Here is a 12,823-nt window from a genome sequence, read left to right as displayed (position 1 = left end):
GTATGACCTATAGCACGCCTGAGGGGCCAGAATTCCACAACGTGTCCATAAAATGATAGGAGCGCCGACAAGTATGTGATTATTACTGAACCCATTGCCCATGTCAACGAGTCGGTCCTAACATTGCAGCGAAATGAGCTACTTTCCGTTTCACTGCTTCATGTCTTTTGGGCCCTCACCCTATGTAATGTGTTGTTTTCCCATCGCACAGCGATTCATAGCGAGTTCATAAGTGACCGAGTCAACGAGATGAGCGCACGACAGAAAGAGTAGTTGCAATCTAGAAGTGACGGCATCTACCGGATATGGGAAAAAGGCGACATAGGCTTTGCTTTCCCTCCTCCTGGACCTCCATCAAACCGTGGCCCTCCTCATGCCTCGCGGCTCAGCACGCTCGCCGAGACCCTGAAACATGGCCTTCCAAAAGCGCGGAATATCTAGTACCTTCGCCGCCGACGTGCGTGCCCTCCTCGCGAGTGATCATAACCTGGAATCGGGACGGCCGGTACCCTGGTACCGTACTCTTGACAGGGTCCTCGTTTCATTGAGCCTCTGCTTCCTCGCTCTCTGCAGCAGGCGAATGAATCATCATCACTCAAAGCCCTCGGCTAGCCCGCCTGGGACGCCTGCGCTCGATTCTGTACCCTGCAGCCCAGTGCTCGACTGACAGTTTCTAGTCCCGCGGGAGACGCTGCCATCGGGCCTGCCACCCGCCCCGCTTCAGTCCGCAGGAGGTTCGCCCAAGCGCCGCTGGCTTTTGTCTGCAGTAGGTGCGAACGACAGGGGGTGTCAGCCACCAGATGAACAGCGAACGCGCCCACGCTCATGCCCGTAGCAGCTTCTCGAGCCGCCCTTTGTGTGCGCGCATATGGAACACCTTTGTTCCTTGCTCGTGCGCTCATCAAGGATGCGCCCCCGGAGGTGTCGCCGATCTATTTACATCGGTAGTGTGAAATGGAACGACCTCACGTATAGACAGGTCGCATCGCGGTCACCCTGCTGTGTGATCGGTGACCGTGCGCGAGTCAACCACATTGTTCATGCAGCTGCATGTATATAAGGGATGGGCGCGGCGAGCTTTCACCCATCTTTTTCGCCTTCTCCCCTTCTTTCTCTTTCTCTAGACTTCTCCAGTAGCCGGCTACTCCTTTTCGAGCCCACCTTAGATCGCCCCGCCCTACTTATAAGTCATGGAGCACTACTCCGGGTCTATGATGCTCTCTTTTGAGGCCCTCCTCATCCCGTCTGATGGTAAGTTGCCGTCAGAATATGCTAGCACGCGTCGAAGCAGTCACTGACGTTCCGCGGTACCGCAGGCCGCTCACCAACGCTCGTGCCTCTGGCCACAAGGTTCGTCTAGGCTGCGCCGGTCCTTCTCGGCGTTAGCTCACATTTACGTGAAGCCCCATGAGCGTGCCCAGCCACGGCATGATGTACGGCCAGCCCCCGCAGCGCATGCCTCACCCCGAGGTCTACATGGACTACGTGAGCCCCACTCTCGCCTGAATCGCATCTTTTCGGACTGACGGTATTCTCCCTCGTGCAGATCGCCGAAGGCCTTGGTCCCCGCGCTTGGAAGTACCAGGTGCGTAAACGCGAGTCACCCTTTTGTCCTTCGCTTTGCTCATCGTTTCTCCCAGCTGGTCGAGGCCCTCGATGGCATGAACCGCAAGTTCACGCAGCCATACGTGATCTTCTACCCGGTCGTCTCGCGCGACGGGATGCCGTTCCCCGTCAACAAATGCGTACGCGAGATCCAAGGGCGCTCCTACCGCGAGGAGCTCGCCTGGCGCGGCAACATCATCGTCGCCAAGTACCGCGACAGCCCCTTCACCAGCATGGTGGACGCCTCGATGGCCGACTTCCCCATCATCAAGAACTACCTGCTCACGCACGGCTCGCCTCGTTAAGCGATGGCTCAGTCGGAGCCCGTGCCCGTTGTGAATCTGAACCGTCGAATGAAGCATAGCATTGCATCGCAAAGGAAGGACTTTCACACAAAGTACATGTACATACACGCTAATATAGACTACAACCCTCTATGTATCTTCTAGTCTTGGGATAGAATATTGGTATTCTGGGATGGACGCGACGTGACGGAGCGTGATCGCGCCAACTTGGGCGTCATTTGGTCCTATCTTTCTTCTCGACTTCATCTTCCGACTTTGCTCACACTCCTTGCATACTTCTGAACGATCTGGGTGCAAGTTCCGCTCGTCTGTAACATGACGGTGACGCCGCCTTGCTCTTGGCTTCATAGGACCTCAATTTGTTGACCGGGAGTCGTGGCACGATCGCGACGCTCTGTCTGTCTGCCTCGGTCGCCGGCACTTACGCAGGACCGACGCTGTTCATGTGTGGACGGACCTTGGTATATGAAGACATAGCATACGTCGCGATCGTTCCATGCTCACATCGCGTGGCTTGCGACTCGTCAAGCGCCTGTGCAAGCTACGCTCAGCGCCTTCTCCAGCGTCCGCGGACTCTTCTTCACCTTCTTTCTCACGTGTGGCCACATAAAAGACAAGTCAGGTACTTGATCGCATTCTTCGACGCCCTCGAAGTCCAATTGCTATACATAGCCCAGAGCGCTTCGCGAAGTACATTCAGTATGCCACCCAACAGACGGTGACACTGGAAACAAGCCCGGCATCCAAGTCCAAAAGCGAGATAGACGACACGATCACAACTCCCCTTCCACTTTCTTCGATTCCTTCCTTCGGGACTCTCTGGGCGGAGCCCCTTGTCTCTCGCTGGTGTCCTTCTTGAACTCGTCGCCCCCCGTGTCTTTCGGGGCGGACTCGGCCTTCTTAGCCTTACAGTGCTCCGGAATCGGCGTGTTAGGGTCGATTGGCTCGTGAATAACACGCCCGACTCTCCAGTAGTCCTTGTGGTCCTTGTAGAAGTCCTTCCAATGCTGTATCCCCTGTGATAGAGTCATAGATTGGCCTCTGCGTTTCAGCGATCTGCGGAACCTCTACCTTGAGCTCGCTCTCGCTCAGCCCGCGTAGGTCATGCGTGAGGTGTGTCTTGAAGCAGCCCGTCCCAAACGCGCGCGCCGCGTCCTTCCCAGCGCTGAGACGCGTCCGTGTCAGCGCGAACGTCGCCCAACTTACGCTACCAGACTCACAAGAAGCTGTAGGAGCCGCCAGGTCGGTATGCAGACCCTTTGCTCACATCATAGACCTCCCCGTCGATCTGTCAATGTAGGGTTAAGCATCGGCGCCGCCACGCCCAACTCGCGCATACGCACAGCAAGGTAGACAGGGCGTCCGGGTACGCTCCCATCGTACTGCGCGAGCATTCGGTCCGTGAAGAGACGCTCGCCGCCCCACTGCGCGTTGACGTGAGTCTCGGAGAAACCAGCAATGCAGCGAATTCACTCACATTCGGCGTGTACGTCTTCAGGTGCACCCACTTCCCATCGTATCCCCAGACAAAGCTCCCGGTGAAGAACTTGCCCGCGAGGAGGAACAATAGGAGTGCGTATACGAGCCCACGTAACAGACCGAGCACGCCAATCTCCTGTGGCACCGTCGGGTCAGGCTCCTCGGGCCCTACCTTCTCACCGCGGGCGATTTTGGCGTCTCGCTCCTGCTTGCGCTCGAGCCATGCCTCATGCGCCGCTTGTTGCTTGTCGCGATATTCTTTGTATCTTTCATTCACATTTCGTCAGTCCGCTCGCCCAAGTCTCACCATACAAAAAAACCATAAAACCGCTGACTCACGCAAGAAAAGGCTGGTTCGCTTTCTTCGTCGACACCATGCGTCCGGGTATCGACGGGTCCGGGACCTTGGGCGTGTCGTCGGGCTCCCTGTACGGCTGCCGAGGCTCAGCGCCCGGCGCGAAGTCTCCCAACCACGACATGCTGCTGATGCTGATGGGTGTGGCTGGCAATGTGCAGGTCCACGACCTATCCCGTGCCACGTATTTCACCGCCCTCACGCGCGTGCTGCCCCCGCGAGGTGCCTAGAAGACGCACGAGAACCGCCTGATGGTCCACTGGAAGCCTGGTCGTGCGCGCAGAATAGAGTTCGCGGGCGGAAATCTGGATCTCTATGACGGTGGGAGGCAAGCCTGAGAACGGTGATGAGTGCGCTTGTTCACCGCCGTTTGCCGCACCGCGCCACACATTCCGCCGGCAACGAAGAACATTTATACCATCTACTCGACACTGACCCTGTCCAGTTCTACCTGCAGCGCATGTCGCTCTCCCGTCTTTTTCGGACACTTCGCACGACGGTCCGCAAGTAGCATTGCATACATCAAACCGGATTAGTTGTTACATGTATGCAAGGGATAGTCATATTGAAAGATTGTAATTAGTCGGGAGACGAAGCCCGAGAGTTGAGTAATGTACCGTACAAATTACAGCTCGTCGTTGAGGGTGGTGAGAGGGAGGAGAGATGTGAGAACAGGCGGGAGGAGAGGTAGGCAGACAGGGGGGTGAGAGGATTGAGGAGAGATAAGTAAAAGGGAACGCCCAGCCCAACGACGAAGGAGAAAGGCGGAGTATTAGGCGAGCAGATGTAAATGCGGGTGGCGACCGCGGGCATCCCCCAGGGCTGCCGCGGCGCGCCATGCTATGCGTGATGCAAGAAAGCCAAGACAATAAAAAAGATGAAGGGAGCCTAGGAGGAAACATAAGATGCGCATAGGGGAGATTGTGCGAGGCGGGGACAGCGACCGTGAGTGCGACGAGGCAGCGTGCGATATAGTACCTGTGCAAAGCATGTGCGAGCAACGAGAAAAGCATACAAGACCTGAGCGGGCGAGACGGACGGCTAGCCTATGGCGTCGCCGGCGTCTCCTGCTGCTGGGCAACGCCTGTGCGGTTTTGGTGTTCCCGCTCGCTGCCCTGCTGCGAGATGGTGATGTACGCCCCGCCGGTCTCCTCTTGTCTCAAGCCCGGGGGCATGGTCGGGTTGTTGGCCGACAGCTGCTTGATGTCGTTGTCGGTCGGGTCGAAGTCGTCGTCCCAATCGCGCATGGCGAGGAACTTGGGCGTTTTGATGAACTGAAAAGGCGTCGTTAGCAATTCGCGGGAGCACAGCGAACAGGCAAGCTCACCTTCGGAACAGAGTCGGTGGCCATCAGACGGAAGACGTGCGTCTGAATGCGCTCGTACAGCCGGATCATGTTCTGGAGCTGGGTCGCGTTGAACGCGTTCGCCTGCTCGGGCTCGACACGTCCGGAGAACGCCTTGCCCGTGAGATTGGTGACGACGTCCTCGAGGTACTTCGCCAACTCGTTGCGCAGGTTATGGTCGATGTTGAGCTCGCACTGACTCGAGGGCGCGAGGTAGGTGTTGTAGATCACGAACGCCGTGTTGATGAGCGACTCGTGGTGGCGCTCCATCGCCGCCTGACCGGGCGTATTGCGAGCGCCGCGCGGGTTGTTGGCCTGCGCCGAGGAGGTGATGTTGAACTTGCGCTTGAAGTCCTGGACCTCAAGCCAGAAGGACAGGTTCTCCTCGCAGAAGTTGCCGCGCAGGAACTCGCGGAAGAGGGAGCGAAGGGGAGGGTCCTCAAGAATGTACCGGAGGCGCTCCGTGTTGGACTCCTTCGACTTCTTGTCTGAGACCGTGTTAGCGCGATTGAGCTTGTTGGCGACCGACACCCGCCGCTGAAGCCTGGGATTGCCGTCGCCGTGTCCACGCGAGATGGACTCACCATGGTCGTGGTGGTCATCGACCGAAGAGCGCTCAGTAGAGACGTTTGTGTTCGAGGCACTCGGCGAGTCCACGCGCTGGTCCCAGTGCGCAACACGCTTCCCCTCCTCCGTGATCTTGTAGATCGCTTTCGACGTACACCGAAACTCTCCTTGTTGCTGCAAAGAAGGTCAGAAAAAGCAACGAAAAGGACGGGAAAGCGACATACAGAGACGGGCGAGTTACCGCCGGGCGCTGAACCGCGGACGGTGAAGATGATCGCGGAGTCGTTGTTCTTCCGCTTGTCACTGACGAGGGTGATGAGGCCGAAGCGCACGAACTGCGCGGCCATCTCCGCCGCCTCCTCGCGACCGACAACCGAGGTGAAATCGCAGAGCCACTCCAACGCATGAACGGCCTGGAAGCAGTACTTGTGCTGCTGCTGGGCCTTGCCGAGCAACGGCTGCGCCCTCTCCGTGACATCGACGAGGCCGATGCCCTTCGAGCGCTCGTTGTAGCGCTGGAAGGGGTCGACGGGCTGGTTGGCCGCGGACTGGTAGTTGGGCGAGCGGCCGACGAAGCGGCGGAAGAGGGCGGTGATGACGGACTGGGTGACGATGATCTCGTCGTCGGCACTCCTCCGCTCGAGGTGCAGAAGCTTGATGCAGATGGGCTGCGTGGCGAACACCTGCTGGAGGTGATCCGAGTTCATGCCGTTTCGTGAGATGAAGCGCTCCAGGACGTGTAGGCCCTTGGGCGTGAGCTGGTAGACGCCGCGATCCTTGAAGAGGTTCAGGGAGGGGTCGGCGGCGTTTTCGATTAAACGGGCGTCCATGAAATGCTGGCACATCGCCTTCGCCATGTCGCGTGTCATGGAGAACGTCGTCGTCGTCGTGGTCGTCACTATGCGTGTTGGGTCTCTGGGATCCGGTCCCCGATTAGATTGCGAGAATTTGAGGGAGGCGAGGTTCGCGGCTGCCTGGTCGCTGGAGGAGGGCGTGTCGTCAGCTTATCAGCGCGCGGGTCTTTGCGCAGACGACGCACGTTGTGAAGGAATTAGGGAAGGTCCTGAAGAACTGCTTGTTCGGCGCGAGCTCTAGCGATACTACTAATGTAGCGAAGAGGTCCAAGGTGTCCTGGAGGGCGATGTGGGTGAGCTGGTGCGCGCGGACGCCGTGGCTTGCGGCGACGCACCTTCAGGAAGGGCCGCCCGCGCTTCGTCGTCTTCATCATGTGCGACGACGTCGTCGGAACCTGTTCGTGGTCGGCGGGCATGGCGGGCAAAGGAGAGATGAAGAAGAAAAAGAAAATGGGAAGAGGGAGGAAGGCAAGCGCAGCGGCCGTCCAAAGTTGGTAAAAAATATCGAAAACACGATGGCAACCGGGTGGGGGCCGGCCCCCCGCCCCTTAATTGGTCCTCCTGTTTCACCACGTGTATGAATGAATTCCTCTGCTCCCGCCCGCCCGCCTTCGATCCCTGCGTCTTTCTCGCAGGAAGACTGAGATCCGCGTACGCTTTTGCTTGCTGTATGTCGACCATTCTCTCGACACAACAGGCCTCGCGCCCCCAACACACACCCACACGTGCAGCCCCAGTCGGTACATAATCATCAGGCACCATGCTAACCGGACGGCCACGCCGGATTGCGCAGGCCGGCGTGTCCACTGTATCGAAATCTCGCGATTAGTTTATGTATCGCCGCACGTCGCTCGCATAAATCCACGCTGCATTTTACCAGCGACGCCCCCCGGTTGCGCAGGCGTCGTCGAGCGAGGCAGCTACGCGACACACGCTGCTCGCGGCCATCTCGGCAGCCCTCGCTCGCCGCCCACGCTCCCGCGCATGTCATTGTCGCACGTTCCCCGCGGGCCATCACGCGCATCAAGGACGCAAGGTTCAGGAAATCGAATCTGTGCACCTGAACATGCCGCTGAACGCTCCCGAGCGCGCCCCATTGACCTGCCATATCAGGCAACTCCCATCGCCCGCCCCGGCCGGGTGTGCGGATCAGCGTCCCCTTCTGGTCGATTCCCCACTTTCCGGCGGGCGAAACTCAATTATCGCTGGCCCCGACAGGCCTCAGCGGGGCACGGCGCGCACAGGATCCTGGATCTCATCCAGAGGCGGACGCGTCAGCCCCCGGCTCTCTGCACCGCAGAATGTGGCAAGCATCTCCGGCGCGCCACTATCAGCGACGATCAGCTCGCCTCCGGCCCCATATCGTCATCCTGCGCGACCTCCCAGCCTTCGTGAACCTCTCCGGCCTCTCATCGTCCTCCGCACGTGTATTTCTTCCGACTTCTGCACGGCGATCCCCTGTCCTTGTCCCCGACGATCTCGCCAATCTCTGCCTTCGACCGCCAATCGCTGGCTTCTCCGAGCGCCAATCGCTGCCTTCTGCTCGGTCTCGCCTTGCCTCGCCCCCATCGCGCCGGTGTTGCGCCGTACAACCGCCAATTTCCAGTGACAGCAACAGCCTCGTTCACCACAATCTGCCAACGCCGACAGCGGTCTCGCACTAGGTGATGGAGACTGTTCCTCACGCGACAGAGACAGTTGGGAGCCAGTCCAGCACGCGACGGACACGGCCTGCGTCATCGTCATGCCATTCAATTTCCTCTCGACCCCACTCAATTATCTCCGGTCCGAACTTTTCGACTTGTCGACTTTATCGGACGTGCCGGCGGTAGACATGCATGTTGTGATACGGAAGAGCGCGCCGGTGGTTTAAAGAGCACGCTGATGTGCAAAGGAACAAGCCGATGTGCCAGAGTGTGCCAGGGGAACGCGCCAATGGTACACGCGAATGGTCCGACGCGATGTATGCTTGCTCCGACACGATATATGACCGCGCCGATGCTATGTCCGACCGCGTCGACGCTATGTGCGAGAGTTGCGACGCGACAGGAACGCTATGCAATCAAAACCCAGCGCTATATGATCACGACTCGGCGCTATGCACTCACGACCCAGTGCTATATAATCAGAATCCGACGCATATACTCGCCATCCGACACTGTATGCAAGCTTACCGACCTTGTATGCGACCTTACCGACCTTGTATGCGATCGTACTAGCCTACATCAAAGCCTCTCGCATCTCCCCGAACATACAGTTGACTCCCTCTTAACGCATACCCGTTCGTGGATGTCCCATGTTATGCCCTTTGAGAGAGTATGACTTACGGGAAATTCCAAGAAAATTAATATTGGTTCGGCAAATCCCGGTGCATGCCTTTTGGTCGGGTTGCCGATGTATTTCCTGTCAAGATCATGTCAGTTATCATGCACATGTTATCGTAAGGAGCCTAGCACTTACCTGATTGCGAGAAATGCCCCCATCGTGAGTTGGCTGTGATAAAATTGTGAACTACATACTCCAACTTGGACCCATAACCTGCCTTATACGGCGCGGAAATCCAATCCTTTATGCCTTTCGGACCCCGCCCTCACCATGCCTTATGAGATATCAGGTAGTTATGCCTTTTGCCAGCCTACCAAGTTGGTGGCGCCCAAAATGTATGCCTTTTCAGGGGTTATGCGTTATGGGGGCTATGCGTTAGGAGGGAGTCAACTGTAGCCGCTTGTGAGGCTTCGGTATGGCTTCACGGGTCTACGACACGGCGTCATAGGTTCCTGACGTAGCTTCACGGGTTTCCGACGTAGGCTTACGGGTCTACGGCGTGGGCTCATGGGTTTACGACATGGGTTTACGGGTCTACGACGCGGCTTCATGGTATGCGATACTGGTTTCGTGGGCTTACGGAAACTCGTCTGGATGGATTTACTGCTTGTCTGTGCTGTCGACGTATTTGGATTGCTTACCCAGAGGTGACCGTACCGCCTACTGCATGGTTTTACCGCTGGCTCCAGACAAACTCGGCCCTCTGCAATGATACACTTGTACAACCCCCTGCATAAATTCTGATCCACGTTCGCTGCCCCTACGTACATCCGTACGCCTCTCTGACCTCACTCTGGTCTCCTCCTGCGCCTCTCTGACCTCACACCGCTCGCAACACCCGCGCCCTCAATTTTGGTCACTCCATTGTTCGACGGAATGGGAGGCTTCATTTCCGTCGGGCGGGGCTGGCTTCGTCGAACGGAGGTGACGATCCCGTCCATCAGGGCTTGCAGTTCCTCCAATGGCAGTCCTTCCGACAACCCCTACCAATGGAATTCACTCCGTGTTGATGCTCACAAATGAAGGCGCTTCGCCGACCCTTCATAAGCATTCCCCCTTGTTGACGTTGATGCCGCCCTTGCAAATACGCTGATCCCCCCTCGCAAAATGAAGACCCTGCATATGTGCTTCCTCCTTGTTGACGCCCACAAACGTCAAGTCCCCATGTGCACTCGCCTTGTTGACCTCACAAACACCTCACGAAGCTCGTACCCGGCGCCTCTGGTATATTCTGCCTATTGTTCATCGGAGTCTCTTCGCGCATATACTCACGTCTCTTCCCTCCGCGGCGCCCACATTCCCAGACGCGGCGCCCACATTCCCAGATGCGGGACCTACATACTCAGGCGCGCCACACTTGACTTCTAACGATTCAGCTATGCGACGACAGCGATCTTTTCGGGATACATACGCGCAGCCATGGCATTCCAATGCGCTCCGAACGTCTACCATTGCACTCCGAACGTCTACTCATGCGCTCCGAGCATCTACTGCGAGGCTCCTCGAGGCAACGAACATGCTCCATCGGCGGAGATCCTTTTGACTCTCAAGCTCAATGAGAACACCTTCGAAGCCCTACGCCTGCCGTAAAGACGAAGTCCTCGCATGTCCTTCCTGTCGTGGGGATGTTTCTGTCCTGACATCCCCCGCGAAGGCCTAGCTTGCGAAGCCCAACCTCTCCTGGCGACAAATGCCTCTCGTTAGCCCCGAAGACCTTCGACCCGCGCCCTGTTACGCGCCACATAGTCTCGAGACGTGTAATTCGCCACCACGACCGTGTAAATCGCCTCTCCGACCGTGTACATCGCCTTTCCGACCGTATACATCGGCTCTATGCGCGCCGTATGCAACGGACATTGGCTTCCCGGTCAAGGAGTCGTATAGAACGTGAAACGTCTTCTCGGTAAATTGAAGATTCGTTCTCTTTGCCCTCGCAACGCTCTTGTGTCTCACTATAAGCGGTCTATAGCTACGTTTCTCTGACGCTTCCACGGCTTTACTTCACAGGGTTCTCTCCGGAAGGCTTTGCATCAGCATCTCTTCCTCGCATTTCTCAGGCGTATACATCTTCTTCTCTTTTGCGCCCTTGCTCTTCGTCTCTTTTCGTTCTCTCTCTAGGATTTTTATTCGTCCTCTCGCCAGGGGTTCTATTCGTCCTGCCACCGGGTTCCTTTTCGTCCTTCCTTCGGCTTCTCATGGTGGAACTCCACCGGTTCCCTATAGGAATCTGTCCGTGTTCCTCTTTCTCCTTACCTCGGTTTCCCCTACGTCCTCCCTCCGCGTTCCTTTCATACCTTCGGAGAGCACTTGCTTGATCCGGGCAGGCTCTGGATCTGCGGCGGGCTGGTCGCCTTGCGTCACTGATGTGCTTGTGTGAAGTACTGATGGCGGAGCGGCCAGGTCAGTGACGGTGCATCCTAGACTCACAAGGAAGGCCATCACGACAAAGACGTCCTCCCATCACTTACAGAGGTCCCTCTTCCGCTTCTCATTGTTCAGCATACGCTTCTCCGCGTTCAACATACGTTTCTGATTGTTTAACATACATTTCTCCGCGTCCAGAGTAGGCTTCCCATCTGTCAACATACCCGCTCCGCCTCCTAGTTGCGCCGAGGCGCATGCGATGGCCGCTGGTGTACGTACAAGTACGCTGGGGTACGCACGCTGGAGGCCGCGATCTCGCAAGATCAGGCGGATGCAGGACAGCGTCATATGGGTACTTGCAGCCTGGGGCGGCATTGTACAAGAGGGGGGTGTCATCTTACAAGATGGGGGCGGCATCATTCTAATCGTCGGCGGCCACTCGTACTTCTCAGGCCGCACTGCCAGATCATACTCACGCTTTTCGCAGCGGGATCGCCAGCATCTACGTTCTAGGGCGACAGCGAGCGGCTGCCGCGAAGGATCGAGCGTGGGCCGGGCAGAACTGTGAAGACTGGGGCGACTGCGATATCGGATTCGGACCACCTGGGACTTTCGACTAGAACACTTGAGGCCCTTTCGGAGAGTAGCACCGTAGTGCTATGGGTTCTCGGAGCATAGTACCGTGGACTCTCGGAGGGAAACGTCACGTCTTTTCGGAGGCTTGCACCGAGCTCTCTCTCGGACGGCTGCATCTCGACCTTCGGAACACGGCTTCTTACCTGCATATCAGTCCATCGCCGACGCCCAAAGCTCTATTCTCTCGATGGCCAAGTCTCTACTCTGGCGCTATACACGCCTACGTCTTCGGTCCACGACCCTGTCTTCTATGCACGCGCTCATGGCAGCTGTGAGAGCCCTCTCGCCTCCCCAAGGCTTCGCTGTCTACCTCGGTGGGCTCTGTATTGTATACTCGCACCTCGTCAGCGCGCACGGTCCCACCTCAACGCCCACGGCCGCGCCTTTAGTGTATTCTAACCCCCACGTCACCTTCGACCGTCTCTCCCACCCGCCAGCGACGCCCTTCCCACCCCTCCAGATACCCTTCCCCCTCGCCCAGATCCGCCGAATCTGAGGAAGCGAGCGATCAGCAATGTTGACGGCGTGACGTATGCGTCAGCGGGCCTCGCGATCTTGTGCGTGCGGCCTTTCGTTCTCAGGCGACTGATATATGCGTGGCTTTGCTTCTCCGGCAGTCGGTCTTATTTTCTCAGGCAGGCGGGGCCTTGCTCTCAGGCGCCCGGTCATTTCTTCCCAGGCGCCTACGCGGATCCTCCTGCTATTCAGTCCCTCTATTCTAGCGCCGTTCCTCGCGCTCTCGCTCTTCCTCGTGCTTCCACTACCGTGCCCCGCGCTCTCACAGCCGCTCCGCAATCCATCTCTCTACCGATGAACCGCTCACCCAGGCCTTCGGCGGCTCATTGTACTCTCGTAAACCTCATTGTATATTCTCGTAAGCCTCTGCTTCTGGCCAACTCATTGCACATTGCGCAGGCTCACCGCATACTTCCCTGGCCCATTGTACGCTTCGCCATCTCGCCGTGCCTTTCATGCTCACACAGTAAAT

General features: G+C 57.6%; 7 protein-coding genes across 7 annotated transcripts; 3 read left to right on the top strand and 4 right to left on the bottom strand.

Annotated features, from left to right (window-relative positions):
- Positions 1–1,096: 1,096 nt before the first annotated feature.
- Positions 1,097–2,083, top strand: SCHCODRAFT_02624508 (uncharacterized protein). The gene is made up of 5 exons (XM_003038259.2): positions 1,097–1,251; positions 1,317–1,350; positions 1,404–1,485; positions 1,547–1,585; positions 1,641–2,083. Exons 1-5 carry the CDS (start codon positions 1,191–1,193, stop codon positions 1,908–1,910), a joined length of 486 nt encoding a protein of 161 aa, XP_003038305.1. The 5' UTR covers positions 1,097–1,190; the 3' UTR covers positions 1,911–2,083.
- Positions 2,084–2,522: 439 nt separating this feature from the next.
- Positions 2,523–4,109, bottom strand: SCHCODRAFT_02624504 (cytochrome b5). The gene is made up of 6 exons (XM_003036892.2): positions 3,729–4,109; positions 3,388–3,655; positions 3,254–3,334; positions 3,131–3,198; positions 2,982–3,075; positions 2,523–2,926 (listed from the first exon to the last, which is right to left on the bottom strand). The coding sequence occupies exons 1-6, from the start codon at positions 3,866–3,868 to the stop codon at positions 2,684–2,686; spliced, it is 894 nt and encodes a 297-aa protein (XP_003036938.1). The 5' UTR covers positions 3,869–4,109; the 3' UTR covers positions 2,523–2,683.
- Positions 4,110–4,292: 183 nt separating this feature from the next.
- SCHCODRAFT_02275301 (uncharacterized protein) lies at positions 4,293–4,895 on the bottom strand. Its single transcript, XM_050342251.1, has one exon. The coding sequence runs from the start codon at positions 4,755–4,757 to the stop codon at positions 4,305–4,307; it is 453 nt and encodes a 150-aa protein (XP_050200781.1). The 5' UTR covers positions 4,758–4,895; the 3' UTR covers positions 4,293–4,304.
- Positions 4,674–6,984, bottom strand: SCHCODRAFT_01228185 (uncharacterized protein). Its single transcript, XM_050341288.1, has 5 exons — positions 6,846–6,984; positions 6,696–6,787; positions 5,881–6,637; positions 5,072–5,830; positions 4,674–5,018 (listed from the first exon to the last, which is right to left on the bottom strand). Exons 1-5 carry the CDS (start codon positions 6,924–6,926, stop codon positions 4,791–4,793), a joined length of 1,917 nt encoding a protein of 638 aa, XP_050200780.1. The 5' UTR covers positions 6,927–6,984; the 3' UTR covers positions 4,674–4,790.
- A 2,238-nt stretch (positions 6,985–9,222) lies between these two features.
- Positions 9,223–9,592, top strand: SCHCODRAFT_02624500 (uncharacterized protein). The gene has a single exon (XM_050345241.1). It carries the CDS (start codon positions 9,356–9,358, stop codon positions 9,545–9,547), a length of 192 nt encoding a protein of 63 aa, XP_050200779.1. The 5' UTR covers positions 9,223–9,355; the 3' UTR covers positions 9,548–9,592.
- Positions 9,593–11,002: 1,410 nt separating this feature from the next.
- Positions 11,003–11,820, bottom strand: SCHCODRAFT_02275257 (uncharacterized protein). The gene is made up of 2 exons (XM_050342250.1): positions 11,304–11,820; positions 11,003–11,216 (listed from the first exon to the last, which is right to left on the bottom strand). The coding sequence occupies exons 1-2, from the start codon at positions 11,617–11,619 to the stop codon at positions 11,053–11,055; spliced, it is 480 nt and encodes a 159-aa protein (XP_050200778.1). The 5' UTR covers positions 11,620–11,820; the 3' UTR covers positions 11,003–11,052.
- Positions 11,821–12,076: 256 nt separating this feature from the next.
- SCHCODRAFT_02624498 (uncharacterized protein) lies at positions 12,077–12,404 on the top strand. The gene has a single exon (XM_050345240.1). It carries the CDS (start codon positions 12,098–12,100, stop codon positions 12,329–12,331), a length of 234 nt encoding a protein of 77 aa, XP_050200777.1. The 5' UTR covers positions 12,077–12,097; the 3' UTR covers positions 12,332–12,404.
- The last annotated feature ends 419 nt before the right edge of the window (positions 12,405–12,823 follow it).

This window comes from Schizophyllum commune, assembly GCF_000143185.2.
Source record: "Schizophyllum commune H4-8 unplaced genomic scaffold SCHCOscaffold_5, whole genome shotgun sequence".
Classification (NCBI taxonomy): Eukaryota; Fungi; Basidiomycota; class Agaricomycetes; order Agaricales; family Schizophyllaceae; genus Schizophyllum; species Schizophyllum commune.
This window is presented reverse-complemented; position numbering and strand designations above follow the sequence as displayed.

What these genes read in the sequence shown, in the direction of transcription:
- SCHCODRAFT_02624508 (XM_003038259.2), top strand. Translation starts at nt 1,191, where the DNA reads ATGGAGCACTACTCCGGGTCTATGATGCTCTCTTTTGAGGCCCTCCTC. An exon ending in CCTCCTCATCCCGTCTGATG is followed by an intron (nt 1,252 to 1,316) that starts GTAAGTTGCCGT and finishes GCGGTACCGCAG; the next exon opens with GCCGCTCACCAACGCTCGTG. An exon ending in CCCGCGCTTGGAAGTACCAG is followed by an intron (nt 1,586 to 1,640) that starts GTGCGTAAACGC and finishes CGTTTCTCCCAG; the next exon opens with CTGGTCGAGGCCCTCGATGG.
- SCHCODRAFT_02275257 (XM_050342250.1), bottom strand. Translation starts at nt 11,619, where the DNA reads ATGATGCCGCCCCCATCTTGTAAGATGACACCCCCCTCTTGTACAATG. An exon ending in GAAGCGGAAGAGGGACCTCT is followed by an intron (nt 11,217 to 11,303) that starts GTAAGTGATGGG and finishes CTCCGCCATCAG; the next exon opens with TACTTCACACAAGCACATCA.
- SCHCODRAFT_01228185 (XM_050341288.1), bottom strand. Translation starts at nt 6,926, where the DNA reads ATGCCCGCCGACCACGAACAGGTTCCGACGACGTCGTCGCACATGATG. An exon ending in GCGGTAACTCGCCCGTCTCT is followed by an intron (nt 5,831 to 5,880) that starts GTATGTCGCTTT and finishes CCTTCTTTGCAG; the next exon opens with CAACAAGGAGAGTTTCGGTG. An exon ending in CCACCGACTCTGTTCCGAAG is followed by an intron (nt 5,019 to 5,071) that starts GTGAGCTTGCCT and finishes ACGCCTTTTCAG; the next exon opens with TTCATCAAAACGCCCAAGTT.
- SCHCODRAFT_02624504 (XM_003036892.2), bottom strand. Translation starts at nt 3,868, where the DNA reads ATGTCGTGGTTGGGAGACTTCGCGCCGGGCGCTGAGCCTCGGCAGCCG. An exon ending in TGAAGACGTACACGCCGAAT is followed by an intron (nt 3,335 to 3,387) that starts GTGAGTGAATTC and finishes GTCAACGCGCAG; the next exon opens with TGGGGCGGCGAGCGTCTCTT. An exon ending in GGCGGCTCCTACAGCTTCTT is followed by an intron (nt 3,076 to 3,130) that starts GTGAGTCTGGTA and finishes GACGCGTCTCAG; the next exon opens with CGCTGGGAAGGACGCGGCGC.
- SCHCODRAFT_02624498 (XM_050345240.1), top strand. Translation starts at nt 12,098, where the DNA reads ATGGCAGCTGTGAGAGCCCTCTCGCCTCCCCAAGGCTTCGCTGTCTAC.
- SCHCODRAFT_02275301 (XM_050342251.1), bottom strand. Translation starts at nt 4,757, where the DNA reads ATGCTTTTCTCGTTGCTCGCACATGCTTTGCACAGGTACTATATCGCA.
- SCHCODRAFT_02624500 (XM_050345241.1), top strand. Translation starts at nt 9,356, where the DNA reads ATGGGTTTACGGGTCTACGACGCGGCTTCATGGTATGCGATACTGGTT.